Here is a 24694-nt window from a genome sequence, read left to right on the forward strand (position 1 = left end):
GGGAATACCACTACTGACAAGTTATTTGTAGGAGAAAGGAAACCATTTGGGTTTGAATGTTCCAGATTAAAAGGTGCTACTCTGCTCTGCTGGTTGTAGAAGTCATTATCGTAAGGAGTGTAACTATCTCATTACAGTTCTTATATTTGTTCAGTCACCTGTGCTATTCATAAGTAGGGTGACATTTAAGTTTGATGGTGATCTCTCTAAGATAGCATGTGTTAAGTAGTACAAAAGCAACTGTTGGGAAAACAAAGGCTACACACTGGGGATAAAGAGGTAAGGGGAAACCACAGAGCCCTCATCCCAGGAGACTGACTGAAGAGTTAATCCACTGTCCCAGATCTCTGCCATTATTGTTGGCTGTAAATTAATTTACCAAAAGAGGAGAAGAAGAAATGCTTTCATGAGGTGCACCTGCAGGTGCTGCTCCAGTCCTTTGTGTACTTTCAGAGCACTAAGGCAAAGGACGTGATTCTCAGCAGGTAGTGGGTTGCAGCCTTAGTGTCGGTTAACAAAGCCAGGGTTTTCCATTATCACAGCTGCAGCCAAAGCCCACAGAAGCGTCACCATTTGGAGAAGGTTTAAACGTACTGTTAGTACCTGAGCCTGCTGAGATTGACCTCTGAGCCTAGGGTAGACATCACCGTGGGACAAGTGAACTAAGGGCCAGGCAGAGGAACAGGAGAACCAGCCAAGGCCCCTCTGGATGGGGCACTGCCGTTCTAGAAAACAGCTATAGTCATCGGTTCACCTAAAGGCATGCTGGACGCTAAATGCTGCGTTTCATGGCTGTAATCTGTATGAAACGAAAGGTGAGGGAGGGGCGGTATCGGGACAAAGAAGAGCTTTTTGCTCTTCTTTCATGTGACCCACAGGTTATATGTGTGAAAGTACAGTATGCAGTCCTGTCAAAATCAGTGGAACCAAGTCCTACTTACACACTTTTCTATGTATGTGAGAGTTTTACATCCTCCCAGAAAGAAGGGCGTAGCGTAGGTTATGTTTTACACTAAGTGATGGGATAAAACACAATACGGAAGGTGCAAACCACTCTGAGAAACAAGGGCCTGGAGGTGTGGTGTGGAACACACACAAACGTATATTTAACATTGGAACTGACAGGATGTCACAACTTTAATTAAGGAATCTGGTCATCATGGTGAAGGATTAGCCTCTTCACTGCAAAAGCATTCTACCTTTCCATCCACTGAACCTCATAAATATACAACTGATAGTGTTTCTATGTTGCCGCTGTTAAATGTTCAGCTGTGTTGCATATATTATAATAACAAACTAGGGGGTTTTATAACAAGAAAATGCAGATATTTCAGAGCTCTGCTGAAATTATGGAAGAAGCACTGCTGAATACAGAATCTGGAGGTGGAAAGGATCACTTCTCAGCTACTATTTCATTTCTCTCTGCACTGTGGCTGTAGAAAGCTTATATTTCCCTCAGGCATTCTCAACAGTTGATTTTCAACTATTAAAGTGTCATTTAAAGTAACCACAGTATTTTTACTGTGTCCTTTGACTGCCTGTCCCATTGTCCTGTTTGTTATTTATTAAGTTTTTACAAATACTTGACCAAACCTTTCCTTTCTGCAGCTTGATATAATTACTTCTCGTCCTAGCTTTCTCCAGCTTGGATTTGACTGTGGAGCATTATGAGCCAGGAAATACTGCTGGTTTTACTGACCTGTGACAAGTTTTAGGGCAGGACTGATAGACAGCTGTTGACCAGCATCTTTGGTGCCTGTCAAAGAAGGGATCGTGGATTCCTGTTGTAATGTGCTGCAGCTTTCGAAATGCCGAGGCTCCTGGCAAAGAGGAATCACGGATCTCTGGGCCAGAGAACTCTCCCTCCCTCCAAAGCCTTCCCTGCGGAGGGCTGCCTTACCCCTGCTCAGCCAGAGGCGCTTGTAGCTCCAGTTTGGCTCCAGTTGTCACAGTGCTGTAGGTCATGTCTGCCCTCTCTTCAAAGGTGTGATTGCAGCGTATCAGGTCTACACAACCTAGCATGAGTCATGAGTCTGCTAAGCTAGGAAGGCTTGGATAAAAAAACAAGGAATAAACCCCAAATCCAAGTTATAGCTGTTGTGTAAGAGTTTCTAGAGTTAGTTCTTGACATCAGGAGGTTATTTTTAAGCACGTACTTTGCTTTAAGGAAGAAAAAGGATCTGTTCAAATATTTAAGGTAAAATTAAGGTAAAATATGTTGAAGTCTTTTACTGTAATTAGTGGTATGGTCCTTACACATGCTTTTGGAGAATACAGAAGTGCAGTTTGCACAGCGCCAGTGTACTGGTAGCCCCAGAGCATGCATCATCATTTAGGGTTTTTGTTGGGTTTTTTTTGACTGAAAAAGAACCAAATCCAGTTTTGAACACCAAAAGCTACCAATGCAAAGACAGAATCGGGCATGTCCCTGAGATCTGAATACCACTGCCTGCTATCTTCCTCACTGACTTCATTCAGGACCACATTGTTACTTGCTTTCAAGCAGTTCAGAAATAAGTTCTGGATGATCCTGCATTTGCTTTTGTTTTTTCCTCCATTCTGTCCTAGCATGCTTGGTGCTCAGATTACGTGGAAGCACAACATACACCTACTTGTCCCTTAGTTGTGGAAATACTTCTGGATTGCCTTCAGATTAATTTGGAAACAGTCCAGTATTTTAGTGACTGAAGTCTGTACAGTCTATAGTATAACTGTCCTGGAACATTAATAACTTGTCAGGAACTGCAGAATAAAATCAAGCTGTGCTTTTAGTGGAAAGAATTTAGGTAAAAGTAAATATTATAATGATGTTTCCTCACCATTTATTTCAAGGAGGCTGCCTTTATTCAAGACATGCAGGAAACTAATTTTTTGGGGGGTTTTGTTGATACTGGTACAGTACTAAATGATGAGGAACCTTTTAAAATATAGTTGTCTCTCATTTATTAGGTGTTATGAGACTTCTAGTATTTCAAAGACCATAATCCTATGTGATGCATTGTAGCTAAGTCCTTTTATATTATTTTACATTAGAAACTATCAGAATATTACTTTTTACTGCTTTTTTGTCACTATTATAGCATAAAGCCCAGACTTAACCCCTTTCCTTGGGTGTGCTGCCTTCCCTACTGACCACAGCGAGGACACATGAGGAGTAAGGCATTAATCAGAGGCAGAGACTAAGAGCTGGAAGAGGCAAAAAAACCGAACATTCTGGATTTTTTTTCATTGCATTTACCTTGGAATGGAAATAAGGGGCCCAAAAGACTTGGCTTTCTGCATCCTTATGTCTGGATGCTAGGAGAGTTTGTGGGGCAGTAGGACAAATACTGGACATGCAAAAGCAGATTGATTCTGCCTTTTGAGCTGGATTTTATGGTTTTGCTCGATACTGTACAAGTGAACAGAAGTCCTTTGTGGGCTGCAGATGATGATGATCAAGGCTTAGCATTTTCTGTCCTTGCAAGCTGGCAGCTTTGCCATCATCTCACTTTCCTAGCAAAAAAAAGATTCATACCAAAAAAAAAAGTTTTTTTTCCTTGAAAAGTGATTTTAACCAACTCTATTCTCCCTTTGACAAGATTTATCCCCCGAGCATATGCTAACTTTATTGTTCAGTGTAATAAAAGTCCCATGAATTCCCTGGGTTCTCAGAGAGATGAAATAGCTATTATGATAGACTTTTTCCATCTATTAGTCCGTGACTTCTTACCACACAGACATCAGAGATACTGTAAACTGAGAATAGTTTGACATCTGATGTTAATTATTGAAACACAAGGCATGGCAAGGCAAGAATAACCCCAAAAGATACACGACTAGTTTGCCTTTTAGCTTGAAAAATGACACAAATGACATACCAGTAATTTTTTCTGACCTAAGTTTTAGAAGCGTAAAGATCACAAAAACTGTCTTGCCTCTATTACAGTTTTTACATCTTCACATTGTATTTATAACAACAGCAAATATCTTCGTGACGTCTTATCTAAACTAATATAGGCTGTTAGAGGTAACTATTGTCAAATTGTCATCTTTTGTCTTTTATGGCTAAGCAATATGCCAAGTGGTGTGGCAAGCAATATTGTGTTCAGAGGACATTTCAGGCTACAGAGCAATGCTGTTAAAGTTAGTGTCTTACATCAGGTAGAGCATTGGACTGGTATTCAGAGGTTTTTATCCCATTCTGTTGCTGGTTTGCTGAATGACCTTGAACATGTTGCTTCACTTTTCTACGCCTCTATTTCCCCAGCTGTAAAAGATGGATAATCGCCTTTGGATGAATTTCTGAAGTTCTTTGAAACAAACTGCTTGTGATGTTTCCTAACAAAAGCATCCCAGTAGGAAATTTTAACTAGCACTAGTTCCCATTAAAGTATAATGTGTACTAAACAAACATGTGAGAACCCCGTTAGTAGCCATCACAACTCAAACAAAGTGGCTCTTAGCAGCCTGATGTGTGCTTCTGGCACCTCACACTATCTTGGGCATTCCAGATGCTCAGTTCACTCTCCAGTGATTCAGCTGAAGTCCTGGCTTGGCAACTCACAAAATCTGATGCACTGGTTTCACAAATATAAAACCAAAGTTTAATAATTTTGAGGGGACTAGAGCCTCCCAAATGGTGTACAACATGTCTAGTATATCTATTCTCACATGCTTCATACAGCATTTGATGCACTCTGCTAATACAGAAGTTTCAAACTCCACAAGCTCATTACAAGTTGATTAATCCTGAGTGTAAAATCACTACATATTTCCCTTGTAGAAGAATTATGATTATAGCCTCAAATGCATTCTGGATGGTTATTTCAGATGAGCAGTAGATGGAGTAAATGGGTAAAGTTAAGTAATAGGTAATCAACAAAAAAAATAGGCATCCTTAATGTAACAGTGGTTATAATTGGAAGCTGCACAATCTTATGTGGAATTGTACAGTGGATTAGAGCAAATAAAGCTCGGAAAGATCATAACCTTTTTGTCTTTCCTTGCTAATTTTAGATTTGATCTACAAAATAGAGCTTGCTGGAGGACTGGGAGCCATCCTTCTTCTGCTTATTTTACTTGTGACCATCTATAAGTGCTACAACATAGAGTTAATGCTGTTCTACAGACAGAACTTTGGAGGAGACGAAGCAGCTGATGGTAAGCAGTTGCTCAGGAAACTCAATATATGCAATGGAAATATTTCAGAGACCTGAAGTGATGAAGCCTCTAGATTGAAATGAATCCCAAAAGTTACCTGCTGCTAGTTTAAGTTCAAACTACTAAGCATCTGGTGTGGTTTAACCCCAGCTGGCCCCACACAGCCACTCACTCCTTCCCTGCCCCAGTGGGATGGGGGAGAATCAGAAGAGTAAAAGTGAGAAAACTCGTGGGTTGAGATAAAGACAGTTTAACAGGTAAAGCCAGAGCCGTGTGTGCAAGCAAAGCAAAGCCAGGCGTTCATTCAGCACTTCCCATGGGCAGGCGGGTGCTCAGCCATGCCCAGGAAGGCAGGGCTCCAGCACCCATGATAGTGCCTTGGGAAGATAAAAGCCATCACTCTGAATGTGTCCCCCCCCTCGCTCTTCCTTTTTCCCCCAGCTGGGGTCACCTGCCCCGGCTGTGCCCCCTCCCAGCTCCTTGTGCCCCCCAGCCCACTGGCTGGCTCTGTGCCAGCCCTGCTCAGCAATAGCGAAGACACCCCTGTGTCAGCAGCGCTGCTCCAGCAGGATCCAACCACAGCCCAGTACCAGCCACGGTGAAGGGAATTAACTCTGTCCCAGCCAAACCCAACACAGTACCCAACAGTGTAAAACCCTAAGACCTCCCAAAGCAGCCTGAAACCAATGATTTGTTTTCACTGAAATGTCACTGGGCTGTGTGATAAGCAAATGGGAGTGGAAGAATTATTCATGAGTCTGTTAAAAAGGCTCGAATGTCATTTGTGAGCTGATGCCCCGAGAGAACTCTTCATGTTCACGTGTCCCAGTGCTACATGTGTCCAGGATCACTTCTCCTGACAGCCATACAGTATGTGGGTAGCCCTTTCACCAGATATTTTTCATTAAATATTTCCATTTAATTGTCTTCAGGCTGCCAACTAACTCCAGTAACTAGTGAGAGGCGATTATTAAGGCTAACTAGTTATCTCAGCTAATTCACAGACTGTAAACAACTTAGTGGAAACTTACGGTTTGCCTGGAGAGAACGTTTAGGAATAAAATAGGCTGTTTTTCATCATTCTTCCCTGCCACTTCCCCCCTCACTAGTATATATTCTTTTTGGTGCCTAAAGCTAAACATGTATTTTTAAATTGAAACTTTAATTCTCCTGAATATAGAACATTCCTGCTCCTATGAAACTGGAGTAAGCCCTGCTAAACTAAATCCAAGTGCTTTAAATCCCATTGTTATATCCTTAACACTTCTATTATAGCATAATTAACATGTTATTAGTATGCATATAACTAATATCTGCTAAAGATCTAAAGTTCCGTGTTTGAGTACAGGTACTTTTTGTAGCCCACTGCAACACTTATGAGTCATGTAGGCAGTCTGGAATGGTATTACATCTAGAAAAAATAATGTAATTGAAAAAAAAGAGCAGGGACCACATTTCCCCTACTGTGCCAAAACAGTGTGCAGTTGCACAGACATGTTACTTTAGGCAGTTAGCATTCCTGTTATCAAAATAATAAAATGTTTCTGTTTAACACGGGGGAGATATGGTGTGAAAATGTCTCACCACAATGAAAGCCATAGGAGTTTTGGAGAATGGGCGGAACGATATCCAGGGGATTTTAGAATGAGGAATGATAAATGGCAGGAACGGAGGCAGGGCACTTCCTTTTTCTCAGTCTTCATCTGTGAGTGGGAAAAACCTAAAATGATGCTTTTTTCATTCTATACAGTACTGCACAATATTTATACTGATACCTAGGAGAAAGTGAAGGGGGAGATTTTGTGCTTTTGAAAGTAATTTACCTCTAACACCTTGGGGTTATAGCAACATAACCTCCCTTGTTCACACCAACAAAAAGTGACCCAAAGGGGTAACTTCCTCCAGATTGCTTTGATTCATTTATCTTGTGTTTTCAGTGTGAAGCTGCTGCATTTTTATTCATGTAAATTCCTTGGTTTAGTCACTTTTTAATTTATGAAACAATATTATTTTGTAGTTCTTTAGATGAAGGCCCATGAGTACATAGGGGATTTTATGTGCTTGTTAATTCTGAAAACAACCTTCTATTTTTCCAGTGCATGATTTTAGAACTATTGCAGCTGCGTGTCTCATTCTGATCCTGCAGAATGAAAGATGGAGGCAGAATATTGCTGAAGGGAAAGCATATACAGGGACGTTTCTTTCTACTTATGTAGGCTATAGCGGGAACATACAGAGCTCCCATGAGCAGTTAACTGTATAGATGCAATTGCAGGGTCATTTTCCATTTATACATGTATTTCTTTAAAATAGATTTGGTACTCAGCACATTTGCTATATTCCTATTTCTAAAAATACCCTGTGTAAGCAATGTTGGATGCATTCCCTTCCTGTGTTGTGCGTAGCATTGTTTTCAAGAGAAAATGATACTGCGGATTAAGGGAGGCCATCTAGACAATGGCTCCAAACAGCGCTGCATCCCAAGCAGACAGAGCAAGCGGTGGGCAGGCATGGGTAGGTCCTTCTGCTACGTTCTGTGTATGTGAAGCTTGCAAAGAGGCAGTTGAGAGCGCAGAGATGTAACGCAAGCGTACGGACTCAGGGGAGCCCGGGGGAACTGGTTCTGCCTGTGTCTTGCTTGCTCGTGCTGTGAGTAGAGGTGACTGGAGAGGGCCGTTGTGGGCAGGCAGCTGGAAGGGGCAGGAGGCTCGGGGACTGCTTGCACACAGCCTGCTTCGTAAGCAGGCACGTCAGTGCTCTGGGCTTTGCTCTGCTGCCTTTGCAGAGTTCTGAAATGTTGCAGGGATATTTGCCTCCCAGATCGCTTGGTAGCTGGCTTCTCTTAAAAGGTTTTAGCAGGCTTCATTACGGACAGGGTAGCAGGTTTTGGACAAGCCTTCAAAGCTGGCTGGCCTTTATTTCCTTGCTGTTTGTTCTTCTGTCATCTTTCTATCAGTAACTACTATTTTTTGTGTGTTGTTGATTTCAGAGAAATATCTGCAAAGCCAGGTGGACATCCTCCCATACAGCTATGGTGACACTAGGCAAATTGCCTTTTAGAAACGTGTAATTATTCATGTGTTTTGTCTGTAGCTCTGACCCTCATGGGCCTGGCTTTGTGTCAAGAATTAAAGAAAGTAACCATCGTTTCAAGGTCATCAAGGAATGTATTGTATTGTGATTAGCTATTTTTTCTTTTTATCAGACTACATTGATTATTTTTAACTGCTTTAATTATCTTTCATGTGTGCTATTCTTTACAGATAATTGGTACCCAGCAATCCTCCATTCATGCAGTTTTGCACATTAACTATTAACTCACAGCATTAACTATTTTATTTTTCATTTTCTTTAAATTATGGCTGCTGTGCTCTTCCCTAGAGACGGAATTGCTGAAGATTGACTTTTTCAATATACTGTTTTTCATTACTGTAGAGGAATAGTAAAGAGAAATGTCACGAAGTCTGATCCCAGCATGGATCCCAAGCTTGATAGTGGTGTCACTTCTGTTCCTGGCACAGTCACCAGCTCTTTGCTCCACGTTTCAGATGCAGAGAGCTGGAGACAAGCCCCAGTGCTGTGCAGGGGGGGCAGGAGGTGTGATGACCTTTCTAGCTAAACCACTGTGTTGCAGCCCTGCTGTCCTCACGTGGTGTTGCCTGGGACCCTCTGTCACCCACCGCCTGCCCCCACCTTTCGATGAGGCTTTGCCTCCACCCCTGAGCTGCAGGCAGAAAGCAGGGCAAGTCTCCCCCTGTGCCCCGTTTGCTCTTGGAATTATTTCTCTCTGTCATTCTGTGCACCCCAAGTATTAAAAGTGTCCTGGATCAAGTGACCTCTGAAATTAAGATATTGGTTTAAAAAACTGCAAGATTTTCGGAAAAAAATGCTTTGGACTGTTTTTTTTTGTCATTGCTTTCTGTGTAATTGATTTTCATTTGAGTTAAGTCATGTATTTTCACACAATTATTAGTGCAAGAAAGTTTTCCCTGCTTAAAACTTTCCAGGGTCAAAATCTGTTCCAAGCTCAGAACGTCCACATAATCATAGCACTCTCGAGGCATAGGAGTTGAAAGATTTCCATTAGCCATATGTAAAGGATTAAAATAAAAAGTTCCAGCTTTAGTATTTGTATCAAAATTTTTCCCGCGATCTTTTCAGATGTGAAATGTATACAGTGACCACATGAAGCGGAGCTACTAACTAGCTCAACATGCAGAAGAAAACTAAAAGGATGTCCTTTGTCTGGATCTGAAAAATTTCTCTGTGGAAGCCAGATTATATGTTCCTGTGAAAAATCCCAGTTTTGTTGGGAAATGCTTGATCGTTTCAAGGAATAATACGATTTCCTAGTACTTTCCTGTATTCTTTATAATGGTCTTGCAAACAGCAGGCTGAACATGAATTTGTTTTCTTACAGACAACAAGGAGTATGATGCATATCTTTCATACACCAAAGTAGATCCTGATGCATTAGATTGTGATAATAACGAAGAGGAGCAGTTTGCACTTGAAATTCTGCCAGATGTTCTAGAAAAGCACTATGGATATAAGCTCTTCATTCCAGATAGGGACCTGATCCCTAGTGGAAGTAAGTATTTCTGACCTTTGGGTTTTAATTCCCTCTGATATGTCATGAAGACCTGGACTGTGCGATAAGTAGTAGATACGGGAAACCTGTCATTGTAAAGTGGTTGTGAGGACTGGAAAAGTTTTCTCAGTACTGCAAATTTGAGCTCTAGGTTAGAGCTTGTTCCTGCACCACTGAAATCAGAGGGAATTGCCATTGATTTCAGGGGAGGCAGGAGCTGGACCTTCCTACAGGGAATGCTGCAGCACTGCAAGCAACACTGTAGTCCAAAATCTCTACGTCAGACACAGGTAGCTAAGTAGGAAACTTCCCAAACAGATTTTATAGTGTTTGTTTTAACATTGAAAATGGGATTGTTATTTTTTTCCCCGGTAATTATATGTTTGTCCACAGCAGCTTTACAAGTAAATGTCATCTTTCCCTTGTCTTTTGGGTTTTTTTCCCTGACCTTGTAGTTTCATAAATCAGCTACAATAGTTTCCCAGTTAATGGTATAAGTGCAGTTTTTTTCATTAGAGTTTTGATCAAGTATTGCATTTCTGAGCAGTGTTGGTATTATGTAAGTAATACTAATTCTTCAGAGGACTATGTACAGCCCAGTAAGCTGATGCTGTTTTCCATGCTGATGGTGAAATACAGTTGTCCATTTCAAATCAGTTTTGCTGCCATGCCTGAAGATTTAGCAGCACCTTTGGATGTCTGTACCGATAGTTAATGCCTTCCTAGCTGTAGTTATGGTATCTCTTCTTCCAGATTTATTTTTGGAGAAGTCAAATGAGACCAGGAATCATATGCATCATGTTTATGAATTTTGAATGCACAGTATGTTTGCTTTAATATCACATTTATTTGAAATGCTACCCTTGTATAAAATAGGCTTTTTTTTACCAATTCTGTCTGCAAATCACCTCCATGAAAAACATTAGAAGGGAATATGAACTTCTCTCTGTATATGCTACTGCATAGGAAATACGAACACAAAAACGAAGCAATGCCTGTGCTGGAACAGATGTCCCTAAACATGAAACAGCTAGAACATGGCTGCATTAGCAACCTGCCTGCCAAAAGAATTGAAACTGCTGCCTTGCTGCTGCCAAACCCCTGTGCCTGCCCCGGGAGCTGGAGCCTACTTCTCTGACATTCAAGGGAGCTGGAAACAGAGCTCTGAATCCTGGAGTCAGAGATCATGCAAAGTCCCATGTAGTGGCTTGAATTTATCATGTGCATTTGCAGCTCCTGTGTTAGAGCTGCTTCCCTCTTCCTTTTGCCCTGCCCCGGCAAGATAAGAGTTTTACTCCCTTAGTGACATATTCCAGAAAGGGGACATGGCTCACAGTCTTCTTATTTCTGACAGTACAAGCAAGTAGTACTGATTTTTTAGATATTATTAGGAGAAAATACATCTTTTTTTTGTAGTAAAAATCACAGAACTGTTGTAAATAGTTGTTTCATATCCAGCAATATAGTGCTTATACATAGCAATTATACCAGTGAATTGAAGAGTATAAAGCTAGTCCTTCAGTGATAACTATACTGAAGCACAGATTAATCTGAAATGAGATTTTTCTTTCCAATTGCTGTACCAGCCATCATGGTATTTAATTTTTGTCTATTTTTGTCAGTCAGACGCTCAGCAAATACTTGTCATCACTTTGGGTATTCATTAAACCTCTCCTGAAAATGTAGGGTACCTGAAAATGTCAGTTGTCATTTATGAACATTCACAGATTTAATAGCTTTTTTTTTTTTCCTCTCAAACTCACTTCTTCAGTATTATGAAAGGGCCTGATTCTAACACATGGCACTTCAAGAACGCTTAATCAGACGTAATGACAATGCAGAATAAAACGTGGAACTGGAATGAATGTGATTTTCGTGCTTTAGCTTTGAAAAAGATGGGGGTGAAGGCACTTTATTTCGAGGGGCAAGAGGGAGGGAGAGGTGATGGGGAAGCAGGGAAGACTCAGGCTCTGTATTTGTAATATCTCGGTGTGCTCTGGAGAAGTGGCTGTGTTCTGCTAATGCTCACCAGTCTTACAAAGACTTGCAGTGCCTACTGAAGAGAGCAGGCAGTGCGGTGTGGTATGGACCTGCTAGAAACTTCAGAGCTAAACATAATGTATTTTAGAGTGACTCTCTCAAAATGTGGCAGATATGACAAAATACGTGGCTCTTCAAGGTAGATTTCTATAGAAAAATGGGGGTTTGATCAGTTATTTTTTGTTGTAGGAAATATTTATTCTCACACGTACTGTATTTCTTCATCTTTTGATGTAAATAACTGGGCGTAATGTAATGCTTTCCCACTCTCCATTCTCATGTGTTTTCTTCTGTGTCTTGTGTACTTAAATGTGTGCCATTCCACTAGGGCAGCAAAGAAGGTGCGTGTTGTAAGGCTGGTTGTTTTATATAATCTCTGCAATTTTAAGGTGCTGCCACAGGAGGGTGTGTATTATTGTGCTTCCTTCCTGGCATGAAGCGGTACGTACAGCTGCTACTTGGATTTGAGAGCAAGCAAAAAATAGATTTGTTAAATAGTATTTCTTTAACTTTCTCGCACACGTCTCTGAACAAACTAAAAAGCTGATTTCAGAAAAAACTCAGGGGCAAGTTTGATTGTGGTTTTGCCCAGCTGATTCATCTCTAACATCTGGGGAAAAACTGTGATAGGCTTTGCATGTCCTGTGCTGCTGAGAGATTGCAGCCAGATGCACCTTAGCTGGGACGTGCGCACCCAGCAAGGAACTCCTTCCTACTGGACATCCAAGCCCTGCATTCCAGCTCTGCGCTGAGGGCCGTCTGATTCAGGGATGCCCGTGGAGTGATTGTTGCTGTCCCCAGGAGGACAGGGGCGATGGCTGTGGGGACTGAGGCCACCTCTTCACCATTGGGAAACAGATCCCTGGCATCCAGAGCTCAGGTCAGATGGGGCTGAGTCACGTTTTGCAGTAGTTTCTGTGCTCTGCCGGGATAGAACTGTTATCCCAGTGGAGCGTTTTGTCCTAGTGGGAGAACCACCGTGAAGTGACTGTCTTGGTGCTGCCTGAGAGCAGCACAGATGGAGCCGGGTCCCTGAAATGGCAAGGTGGAAACGTGGCTCAAGCAGCCACCGCTTCTGTGTTCTTGCTCATGCAGAAGCCCCCGCCGCCATGGAGGCTGGAAGACGAGGGGCGACACAGCAGGGAGACGTGTCATGCGGTGTGCTGGGTAAGCAGGAATACCAAGTTTGTAACCCAGGATTTGAGTCGCATGTTGTAGGAAGTGCTACAGCAGCTATTCTTTCTTAAAAGAATATTCTTTGGTCTTAACAGAGTGAGTATTCTTCATTCTATCGAAGCTGACAGCACGTATACCTTCCTGCCTAGGTAACTAGAGGCATAATTGAGCATGTTAGCCTGTATGAGGCTGTGATGCCTAAGACGTGGTTGCAGTTGTTAGTGAAGTTCTTTAGCAGTTAGAATTTTTTACACCCTATTAGTTTCCAGGGCTTTTTTAACAAGCCCTTTCCCACAGCAAGCACGCTCAAGCCCTGTGAGCTTTCTGATTCACCTGAGGAGACCAAGTAGTTGTGGGGGGTAGGGGGGAAACAGGAATAGTTAGGTTTTTACCTGAGCCACTTTCTGTCTTGCTAAGGACGATGTGTCTACAGAGAGAAAGATCTATTTGCACTTGACCCTTCTAAAATTGGGACTACATCAGAGGAAGATATTTTTTGCACATGGTTACTGCAAATTATTTTAAACCCTGAAAGTGAAGAGGTCAAAACTGTCAAGTTGGATTTTTAATACCAGTAATACAAATCTATTACAGCATCATCTAGTTGCTCTCTAAGCATATGTGGATTTGATCTTGACAGGATTGAAAAAACACCAACAATTCACTCCAGCTCAGCCCAGACTATAGAGATCAGTCACAACAGCGATGGAATAAAAATCTTTGCTTTTACCTGAAAAATGAGAGGTTGTCAGCACGACAGGAGAGCACCTAAGGCATGTGATAAAAAGCACCCAACAGTCAATATTGCAGCTCTGGCACTTTGTAGTTTTGTCTGCCCATCTGTGTGGGTTTTGCCTGGTGAATTCCAGCTCCCTGGGTTCCTGGATGAAGAAAACCCAGTTGGACTGTGTGCCTGCAGTTCCCAAGGAGCATTAATTAGGGATGGGACACCATTTATGTGGAATAGCAATACTCAGCTCCACAAATTCCTTTCAGAAGTCCCTGGTTGTGTACTCTATAGGAATCTGAGACTTAATGCCAGGTATTGGCAGGAGTAGCAAGGATACAGAGGAATGGCAGTTGAAAGCGGAATAAATACGAACGAAAGCTAGAAAGGCTGGCTACCTTGTAACAGCCTGCTGAAGGCCACCAAGGTGGCCAGGGAACTGGACCACACAGTATAAGAGGAGGGCCCCAAAGAACTATATTTCTTGAAGAAAAGGCCAACAAGACCAAAGCCCAGGGAGGAATCTTATTGTTGTCTTTCCAGTGGAAAGCACAAAGATGGAGACAGACTTGTCTCAGAGATGCACAGTCGTTGAACAAGAGGCCACAGGTATGACTTGCAACACTGAAAATTCCATTTAAACATTCAGAAAATTTTCTTCCTCGGGAGGGTGGTCAGACACTGGAACAGAACCCAGAGACACTGACAAGAAGCTTCCAACCAACCTTGGAGGTCCTCAAAACTGAACTCAGCAAGGCCCTGAGCAATCTTAGCTCGTCCTCCTTTGGGTGAGGTGTTGACCTGGAGACCACCAGAGCCCCCTTCTAACCTGTATGAGTCTGAATCTTTGTTTCTAAATATCTAGAATTTTTATTCCAAAATCTATTGCTAAAACAATTTCACCAAAATCACCCACTTCAGACACTTTGATCTGCAAGACATCCCTAGAGCTGCCATCAGGAGACATCCCCAGAGCTGGCATCTTTTCCTTCTCCTTAATCCCTCCTTCCTTTGTGATGCCAAATACAGAAAGTCTGGTGATGGCCAAGGGAGTGCCATGCTGAGAGGGCAGTGTGCCTAGCTCATCTGCTTTGTTTCTTTATGTTGAACTTCTCAGCTGTCCCTTAGCTTATACTGGGACTGGGCGCTCTCTGGGGAGGGGCCATCACTCCACTCGGTGTTTCGGCAGTTCTGGCTACATTGCCGTTCTGGTCTGAGCTAACAGAACCAACAGATATATGACAAATAGGAAAAACAAGACATGCAATCATTTTTGTTATACTAAAGTAATCAGTTAGGGTTTGGGAACTATTCAGTTAGGAAACCAGGGCTGAGTTACTCTTCTATGAATAACTTTGTCAAGTGATGGTCACACTGCCAAACGCAGAAAGGCTGGTTATTTTCAGAGTGCCAGGAACCAGCCAGTATGGAGTTGATGGTAGATGCTCGTTGGTTCTTGTGGTGCTGCAGACCATGGCTCCCAAAAACATCTGCAGGACTTTATATGATTTCTGGTGTTCTTTCCCTCTCCCTCAACTGTTTCTGCAAATCATCTGAATCTGCTTTAGTCAGTCATTTCTTTGTGTAAGCAACTCTGTGTCCATGGTGTTCATTAATTTCCTTGCTCTTAGTCTGCTTACATATTAGATTGTCTGGGTTTCCTTCCAGCTTGTGGTTAGTGCAGCTCATTCAAGATTCAATAGGCAGTTATGCTTGATTTAATTGCAAGTGGGATGCACGACTTAGACTTCTCTTCTTCAGTGCTTCAAACTATAGTTCGGCATCGTTACATGTTGATGGTGTTTGGTGAGCACGTATTTGCTGTCAGGTGATTTGTCTTCATTATAAAGGGTAACCATGCAAAAACTATGTTTGTTTGTGGGTTGAAAAGTTCTTGCTGTGCATACCTCCTTGGGCATTGCATTGGACATGATGTAAGTAAGTCAATGACAGAGCTACCCAAATTCTATTTTTTTTTGACCCATGGGAAATGCTAAGGTTTTGCAAACAGTTTTTGTGCCATATTGCAAAGTGGTGTTTCAAGGGAGGAAAAAAGGGTCAAAATTTAAAATGGTGTTTTGTTTTGTTTTGTTTTCAATAAAATCAAGTCAGTTAATTCTAATGCTGACATTTCATATTTACATTTGAGTTTATGATAAAACACAGTCTTGGGAATTAAAAATGAATAATTCCATACTGATCTTGTCAAGACAATTTCCCTGCCCCCCCGCCAAATGAAACATCATTGAAGTTGACATCTCCTGCAGAAAAAGTGAAGTTTCAGCAAAATTATGTTTACCTGATGGAAATACGTTGGGCTGGAATCTTACAGTTCATCCTAGTTGGTGATGCCATTTGTGAAATCCCTGCTCAGTTTTTTTCTTGAAAGTGAAACAGAGTCGATGCCTGACAATCACTTCTTAACTCACTAGAAAGGTGAAAACAACCCTTTCTCCATTCTACACTGCAATATAGATTGCTCGGATTTAATACTTTCTAATGGGCTGAATAAGACAGACAACCAAACCTGCCATATTTTGACCAGTCTCAAATTCAGAAGAGAAAGAAGAGCGGGTGATTTAGCAACTCACAAGTTTATGCAGTCAGCTTGGTACCACTGGGAAAAATAAAACTTGAATTTCCAAAGACAGGAATCCCATGCTTTTGCTCACAGAAATCCACATGCTCCAGGGAGTTTGTCACCTACCTTTATTAGCAGTCCGAAGCTGAAGTTAGGGGGAGTACTAAGTACTTCTGGACCACATGGCTGGAAAATGCATTTGCCTTTTCATTTGGGTTTCCACTTTCCTATAATATGGTGTATTTTATCCTCAGTGCACCAGCAGGCCCCCTGTACATTGGCCATGTCTCTCAGTAAACCAGCTGCAAATTTGGAATTTGAAGGAGCGACCTAGTGTGTCATTTGTGACGGTGTCTGGTTAGCTTCTGTAGACAGAGCTCTAACTTCCTGCAGTATCCAGTGAGGTGGGCATGCCAAAGTATGGGAGAGGCACGGAGGGGAGAAGTATCCACCTGAGAAAATAGGGAATTCTTCCTGTCTTCCCACCTCCTTCCCTGTTTGATTAAAGCAAAGTCTGGGGGGTTTTGATTGAGATGGTATAATGGATTATTGCTGGGTTGTCGCTATTGAAATTATTGCCGCTGGATCTTTGAAGGGATGAAAGTGGAGTGAATATTTGTTTGTTTTGTTGGTTTCTGTTTTGTTTTGTTTTTAATTGGATTCATATAGGATATGCATGGCTGTGCTGAGCACTAACCCGGATATTGGTACTGACCGGTATTGTGTCCTGCAGAGAACTGTCTGTACATAGCAGTGTTCTGAGTTGTTTGAAGGAGGGATGAATATGTCTCAGGAAAGATGCATGATAGTTTGTTGTTTTACTGTATCTTGCAGATTCAACCTCTAATGATGAAGCTTCCCACCTAAATTCTTTCTTTTTGGGAGCAGAAAGAAAGGAAGAAAATGAAGAGTCTGAGCTGTTGATACATTGGGATAATCTCTTTCCATTGTATTGAACATTTCTACCTTTCCTTAAGTTTTGTTTCACCAGTTCTGCTTATCATTTTCTCATTGTTGCTGACTCTCTCCCCTCTCCGCTGCCTCTCCCATGGATTTTAGTGTTGAATTTTTTTCATTAATGAGTAACTGTTTTACGCAGAGCAATGTGGGGGGTTTCCTCATAAAATATTTTAAGGAAGAAAAAAACCCAAGCAAAGCAAACTGTAAATGCTGCATGATTAAAGAGTCATAAGACATTAACTAAAAGTCAGGATTGTTGCATAGACATTTGTAATGTATGTGTATGTCTTAAATTTTTGTGTGTCTGTGGGATGTTTGCAATTGCCTCTTTTTTCCATTTGTGAAAGAAATTCTTCTTGCTGCTAAGTGGTGAAATAAAACATCAGTAAAGGCAGATTTGATGCTAACTATGCCTTCAATCTCTTGAAAATAAGCTATTTTAGAATGTTCCTGTTGGCCTATTTTGTAGCTATTTACTTTACTGGAAGTGGTGTGAACAAGCATGCTGTGGTATGGTGCCTGGGACTATAAAAATGAGTCTTGCAGTAACAGCTGTTGATTAATGATGTTATTTGTAATTGTTGTTCCTGCTAGAGGGCAGTGTGTGTAAGAGAGGCCCTGCCCTGTGCTGAGTAAAGATATGTTCTGTGCAGCTCTTGTGTCCAAGTCTTCATTTATAACACATGCTTCTCCTCTGTTGTCAGGCGGCACGTTCCAAGTAGCACGGTCAAGAGGTTCATGTAGTTTTAAAAAAAAAGATTATACATATATATATATCTATCTGCTGTCTCTAAGCTTGCACTCGTAATGCTATGCAACCAATGAACACTTTTCTGACCTTAGTGGGTTTTTTTCCAAGTGATTTTATTTTTCTGGTCTTGACCCAAAACCCATTGAAATTTGTTGAAGTCTGTTCATTTGGATGGGTTTTGGATCAGGTTTGTAAGTGGATCTCTTTCCCATCCTGTTCCATGTCAGACCAGTGTAATTGTCTTCTCTTCCCTACCATCCCTGGGACAAGTGAAACTCAGGGATCCAAGCCCAACTTCAAGAATATTTTGTAAGCTGACATCATGGAGCTAACGATGGGGCTGGCATTTCTGCTTACACTGACCGTTTGCAACTACTTGGCATGCATGAATAAAAGAAGAATACTATTTTCTTTGTCACTGATGTCTCAACAAATAAACACCTCCAATATGTTTAAATTTTTCATTTGTTCCTGTCACTTGTGAAGTTTCTGTTAATACTTCGGGGTACATAGAAGCACAGGTCTGTGATATTAAAACAGACCCTTGGGCCACAAAGAATGTTATTGTGCTTTGTGGTCAGTAGATAAAGAAGAAAGAGCTACCATGATGCTTCTATGCAATAGCACAAGTTCTGCATGTGATGAAGGTTGATTTGGTTTTGAGCTCTTGCAAGTTACAGTTCACACACCCTGCAGCACCCTCATGTCCCTGCATCCAAAACACAAGAACTGCTTCCCAGAGTGTGCTTCCCTTAATTTGATGTTAATCATAACCAGCGTTAATGTTAAAAATTACACGAACATTACATTGATCTTGGCCGATATTTTTTCAGTAAGTGAACCGTGTATTTTTTAGTCACTACTTCATCTGCACAGTGAGATTACTATATAAATGGCATTCTGTTGAGATAACAGGGGAAAACAGTAAAGGAAGAGGATATTATTACGGAGTTTTCTATATGTACTCCATCAATAGAAATATGGTGTGGTACACAATCCTATTTTTGTTGGAGTATATTGTGAAATGCCCCTTATCTTAAATGGTGTGGATCAGTAAGCTGTAGGATTTTGTTATACTTGATTGCAAGCCTGATGTTTTCATACAATAGACTTCTTTATTCTTTACTCTTTCTCTCTTTCTGTAATTTGTAGCCTACATTGAAGATCTCACAAGATGTGTTGAACAAAGCAGAAGACTCATTATCGTGTTAACTCCAGACTATGTTCTCAGGAGAGGATGGAGTATTTTTGAGATGGAAAACAGACTCCATAACATGCTAGTCAGTGGAGAAATCAAAGTTATTTTGATTGAGTGTACTGAATTAAAAGGGAAAGTGAATTATCATGAAGTGGAATCTTTAAAGCACACCATCAAACTTCTCTCAGTGATCAAGTGGAAAGGACCAAAAAGCAGCAAACTGAATTCTAAATTTTGGAAGCGCCTAGTCTTTGAAATGCCAGGGAAGAAAAAGGAGGTGGTGTCTCGACATCAGGTCCTGGATTCTGCAGAGCAGGGCCTTTTCGGAGACCTCCAGACTGTACCCTCGCTTGCTGTCACGGGCACTTCTGCCACGTTGGTAGAATCGCGGGCTGATTTAACTGATTACCATCAAGCAGACTCTGTGCATATGAGACATTATTGCAGAGGATATGAATACGATGTGTCAGCAGCAACGTTGCCGGTAGCTTCCATAAGCAACCATCACACATACTGTAACATACCTTTGACACTACTAAACGGACAGCTACCTCTTAACAGTGCCATGAAGGATCCCCAGGAGTTCCACAGGAACAACCCATTGCTGCCTTTATCAGCGAAGGAGCTTAGCTTCACCAGTGATATTTGGTAGTGAAGATCAGGACTCTTGAGATGCTTCATGACCGTCATGAAGACATTTTTAACGAACATTCCCTAACCCCATGGGGTGAGAAAACGTACTCGAAGTGGCGGCACACTTGTTTGCTTTTCTACTTGAACTTTTTTGTTTACATTTACAAATTATTGACAAAGGGGGCATTCTTTTGTAACTCAGTAATGTCCTTCCTGTCTTTTAATGTACAGTTTTATTGCTTCTTTAAAATGGAGGGGGGATAGAAAAACCATATCCCATCCTTTTACAGTAGGTTTACAATCTGGGATGGATAAAAGGTGACTGTATATGATCTCCAACATCCTTACATATTTAAGTAATAGTATTTGAAATACATGGAAGTTGTTGGGTTTTTCATATAGACTTCAGTACGGTTTGAAATTCTAATCATGCTACAAAAATGATTATCTCCTGCATAGACCACAAGGGGTGAATCATTCTCAAAAGGAAGGAGGAGGAAACCTTCCCAGTAACATAGTCTTGCAAAAACATTTTAGAAGATGACCAGCTGAAACAATGCAGAGGAAGCTTTGTCAATAAAGTGCATAGTAACAGTTACCGCAGAATAAATCACCTGCTCGCATCAGCATCTCTTCATTTTATTATTGAGGCATGTTGTATTCCTAGTCAATGGTTAGCAACGTGGTTTTATTAAACAACTTACTAGAATATTGGAAGACGTTTAGGAGGATTTTAAACAGTTTTTCTGTCAGTTGTAGGTTATTTCACAATTTTTTGCAGATTTTTAATGCTTTTTTTAAACAATTTAAGTATATCTGTTAGTCAATTCATTAGTTTGAAATTTCTTAAGATCTCTTGAGCTCTTTTAAGATTTGTAGTACAGGCAATGTCATTTTACATAGGATTTTTTTCCCAAAATCAGTAATTACAATTTGAAATTAACCTTTTTGTGAGAACATCAGCAATAGAAACTAATTACTACAGCAATATTCAGAGGCAAAGTGCTAAATTATTCAGATTTACTAGTAGTCTGACTTCAATTGCAGTGATAATCACCTGAGACAGTTCTCTCTCTGCTTACCTACCTGTCAGTTTATGTACCTTTTAAATACAGTTGAAGCAGGAATATTTCTGCTGTCAGTGCAACTAGTGAAAAGTGATATTTCTGAGCAGCTGGCAAGGTCTTGCATTTCTCACTTACATGAGTGCTCCCATCAGTCAAATAGGATACTGTCGTTTATCTTTCATGGAAGGCATTCTTGCTGCTTGTGGATGAGATGTGTTATACAGGTGCTCGGCATCAAGCATTACTACTCAGTGAGCTGAGTTTTCTTCGGACCAGTATATTTCGTGGAGATTTCCATACTCAGTTGATTAAGGGTTGCAGAGTCAGACCATGGAGACAACAGTATTCAAGGAAAAACTCTAAGTATTGAAGGCAGAAGCCAGTTTTGCAGGTTTTGGCACAGCTTTAATGGAAACACAGTGGACATGAGAGTTTTGTCTCAGTAAGATCTGCTGGAGCAAGTTCCAAAAAACATTTTTAGGGCAGGCAACCTTGCCTGTATTTCCGTATGTTTTTAGTGTTGTTCTCTTTGATTGCATGAATAAAAGTTAGCACTCTGCACTCAGCTGCCTGTGGTTTCATCAGCAAACAAGTTCCTTGACATTTTGCAGTGGTTCCTAAATTGTACCCTACAGTCAAATGGAAACAAACACTGACCTAAGACTTAAAAGTATCCAGAATTGGCCCAAAGGCCATGAGAATGATCTCAAATGTGCAATAATTCATAGAGGTCGGTATTTTTCCATTGCTTCTTTCCCCCGTTCTTTATTCTGTGCCCTCTTACACCGGTTATTATCTGTAAGATTTTCATTGGGTTCTAACTAATACATGTTTCTCTTGGGTTTTTTTTAGCATTATTATGCGTTTGACACACACCGTAAATGGAAATCTAGAACAGATATTAATTTATTACACAGTATAGGATTATAAATTGCTCTTTTGTGAAGTTAAGTTCCAAACATATAGGTGTTTAATATACATATTTTTCTACCGAGAAAGAAAGTGATTTTACTCCATTATAAATATATGTATTTCAAGCTCCTCCCAGAAATTTACAAAATTTGCACTGTTTTATAAGTGTTACAGACTGTGTTTACACCGGCTATGTTCTTTAATGCAAAGTGTAATTTAAAAAAAGGAAAAAAAACCTAAAAGAAAACCCTGCATGAAAAGAGCTGCATATGTTCAAATGAAAAGCTGTACTTTTCATTATTTTTCCTTTCCACTCTAGGATTACTCTAGAATCTGGTTAATTCACATAGAATGTTCAGTGAGATTTTAAACCTACTAGTTCTGTATTAAGCATGCAAACTCCAAAAACAAAAGAAAAATAACCCATACGCAGGTTGGTCTGCTTCTTTTTATTTCCAATGACTAAATATGGGTAGCAATTTCATTTACCTGTTGATAATATGTCTCGTAGAGCAGTAGCTATTCAAAAGCAAAATGCAGTCATGTTTGCATTGAGGTAACATGAAAAGAACAGTTTTTCTGTCATTTTGCAAAAGCACATTGTGTGTCTGTGTATCAGTATCTTTTAGTTATAGATGACAAGTCACAATCTGCTTTAAGATTTCAAAGTGTGTATTGAGTACTGCGACAATATATACGTGAATCGGAACCGCCTGTACCCCTCTGCTTTTAGGATGGGGGTGGGGACCTGAGCTCAGGAGGCCTCTCGTTGGCTCACTTTCATGTGACAGCAGTATGACATGCTGGAGGCCAAGTGTTGCCATAGGTAGCACTTAAGGGTCTGCAAAAATGCTGTCAAACACTGCAACGTGTCCATCGGTGGGACATGGGTGGCACAGGGACCGGGAGCTTGTCCCACTGTGGAAATTACCTCCATAGCCACCCTCCAGCGGGGTCCCTCGTGGTGGCAGCTGGGTCAGGGCTTCGGTGGCAAAAAATGTTCTAGCTCATTCAGGTGAACCTCATTAGGTGAAATAGAAGGGCATAAGGCCAGTTTGCTTTCCACTGTCTCACGCAAGCTGTGTCCTTATTGAGCTGGATTTGTCGGGGAAGAGGCACTGCCCTGACGGTGCTTGGTGCTGCATCTCGCTGTGTGGCTGCAGCCGTCGGCACCGCCGGCTGGTCCGGCTGTGCCTTCCCCAGCAGCAGCATCCCCAGCAGCAGCATCCTCAGCAGCAGCATCCCCAGCAGCAAACATCCCTACTGCAGCCACACAAGGCTTCTGGTCCAGGGCATGTTCGTTTTAAGGGCAGTTCGTTACAAGGTTTGGAAGCTACTGTTTGTGTACTTACCTTTGTGTGTGATGTGCTTCGGAAGCAATTATGGTTTGTAGGTTGTATATAAAATGAGCTAGAAATTGGAAAACTATTCAGATTTTATGTTGCTAAAGGAAGTTCAGAGAGAAAACCGTGCAGTTTTAAATTAACAGAGTAACAGTAGAGTGAATCTTGGCGGTTCTTGGGGGCTGTGTGCTGGACCAGTGTTTTAATGATTAATATTCCTTTTGCTAGACAGTGGATGAGAACCCTGTATAAAGATATTGCCATACCCAGCCTACAGGTCTGCTCCAAAACCCATTCAAGCCAACAGGAGTTCCATCAAATTCAGCAGAACTTTGGATAAGGCCATAAAACCTTAGGTTTACTGTGTACAGAGGAATAAAAAAGACAAAAGAGAGAGAAAGAAGTCAACAGACTAAGAAGTATTTGCTTATTTAATCTGCCTAAAATCAAGCTTATTTTTGTCCCTGTTTGGTGTGGATATGCTCCAGGACTGTCCAGCCTTGGGAAAGGAATTTTGTTCATTCTTTGTTATAAACAAGATAAGGACTTGGGAATAAATAACAGATACTTTTAAGGGGAAAAAAATAGTGATTTTTAAGGGCTTCTACTCTGCTTTCAGTAGCTCCTTTAATTCAACAGGCTTTCTCTGTTCATCCAAACACGTAAGCACATACTTAAATTCCTCTTAATTCAGTGAGAAATACTTTACTGAGCAGGGGCCTGGAAGAGTAGTTCAGTGCCAGAAATCACAGTATTTAGCAGCCGTTAGAACTGTGCCCTTACGGAGAGCCTCTGAGCAGCTTTTCCGATTTCAGTCTCTGAATAGATGCGAGTACTACGGCAGAACAGCTGTCAGGTCTCACAGCCCTGGTTACAAGAAATAAATGTTCAGTGCTTGTTAGCCTGGCAGTGACAGCTCCCTGGGAACTCAGTGAGAGAACTGTCTCAGAGAGAGACAGGAGAACCGTAGCTGTTTTCATTGTGTCCCAGTTGGGCAACTGGTAGCTTACCCCATGGGCAGCAGGACAGCTAGGTTAGAAATACCATCTGCAAGAAACCCCTATGTCCATGCAGCATTTCATGCCTCTTCTCTTGTGCAGGCTTTGAGGTTCGTGCTGGGGGCTGCAAAGTTACTGGGACAGTAAGAAATATATGGAGAGTGTGAAGAAGAGAGAGGAGGAAGAGAGCAGTCAGGGTCCAGGGTCTTCCAAGCAGAAACACTGATTCAATATAGAACAATGACAGCTCTTGCATGAACATGTTATGTTTGTCCACTATTCAACGGATGCTGTGCAAAGTTCCTCAGAAAAATACCATTTCTTGCAGCTCACTTGATTCTGAACCCTTGTCTTGATAATTTTAAAATTAAAATTCAGTTTTCTGTTGGTTGGGAAACTTTCTTGGTTTCTTCCAAAGGGGAAAAAGAAAAAACAGCTTCTTTGCGTGTGTGGAAATTCCCCACAAAGTAAAAACTCACATTTTCTGCTGGTTCTGTGGGTTTGAAATTTGCATGTTAATGCCAGAAGTGTTACTAGATCACCTCTGGTGAGATGGGTGAGGTGACCAGTTTCTG

At 41.3% G+C, this 24694-nt stretch overlaps 1 protein-coding gene across 1 annotated transcript in view; it reads left to right on the plus strand.

The window, feature by feature from the left end:
• The window catches only part of IL1RAPL2 (interleukin 1 receptor accessory protein like 2), a 393018-nt gene extending 370290 nt beyond the window's left edge, over window positions 1-22728 (plus strand). Inside the window, exons 9-11 of the mRNA XM_040614776.1 lie at window positions 4999-5142; window positions 9563-9733; window positions 19121-22728. Of these exons, the coding sequence (XP_040470710.1) occupies window positions 4999-5142; window positions 9563-9733; window positions 19121-19818 (1013 nt within the window). The 3' untranslated portion in view covers window positions 19819-22728. The remainder of the gene's footprint in view (window positions 1-4998; window positions 5143-9562; window positions 9734-19120) is intronic.
• The last annotated feature ends 1966 nt before the right edge of the window (window positions 22729-24694 follow it).

This window comes from Falco naumanni, chromosome 14, assembly GCF_017639655.2.
Source record: "Falco naumanni isolate bFalNau1 chromosome 14, bFalNau1.pat, whole genome shotgun sequence".
NCBI classification, from domain to species: Eukaryota; Metazoa; Chordata; class Aves; order Falconiformes; family Falconidae; genus Falco; species Falco naumanni.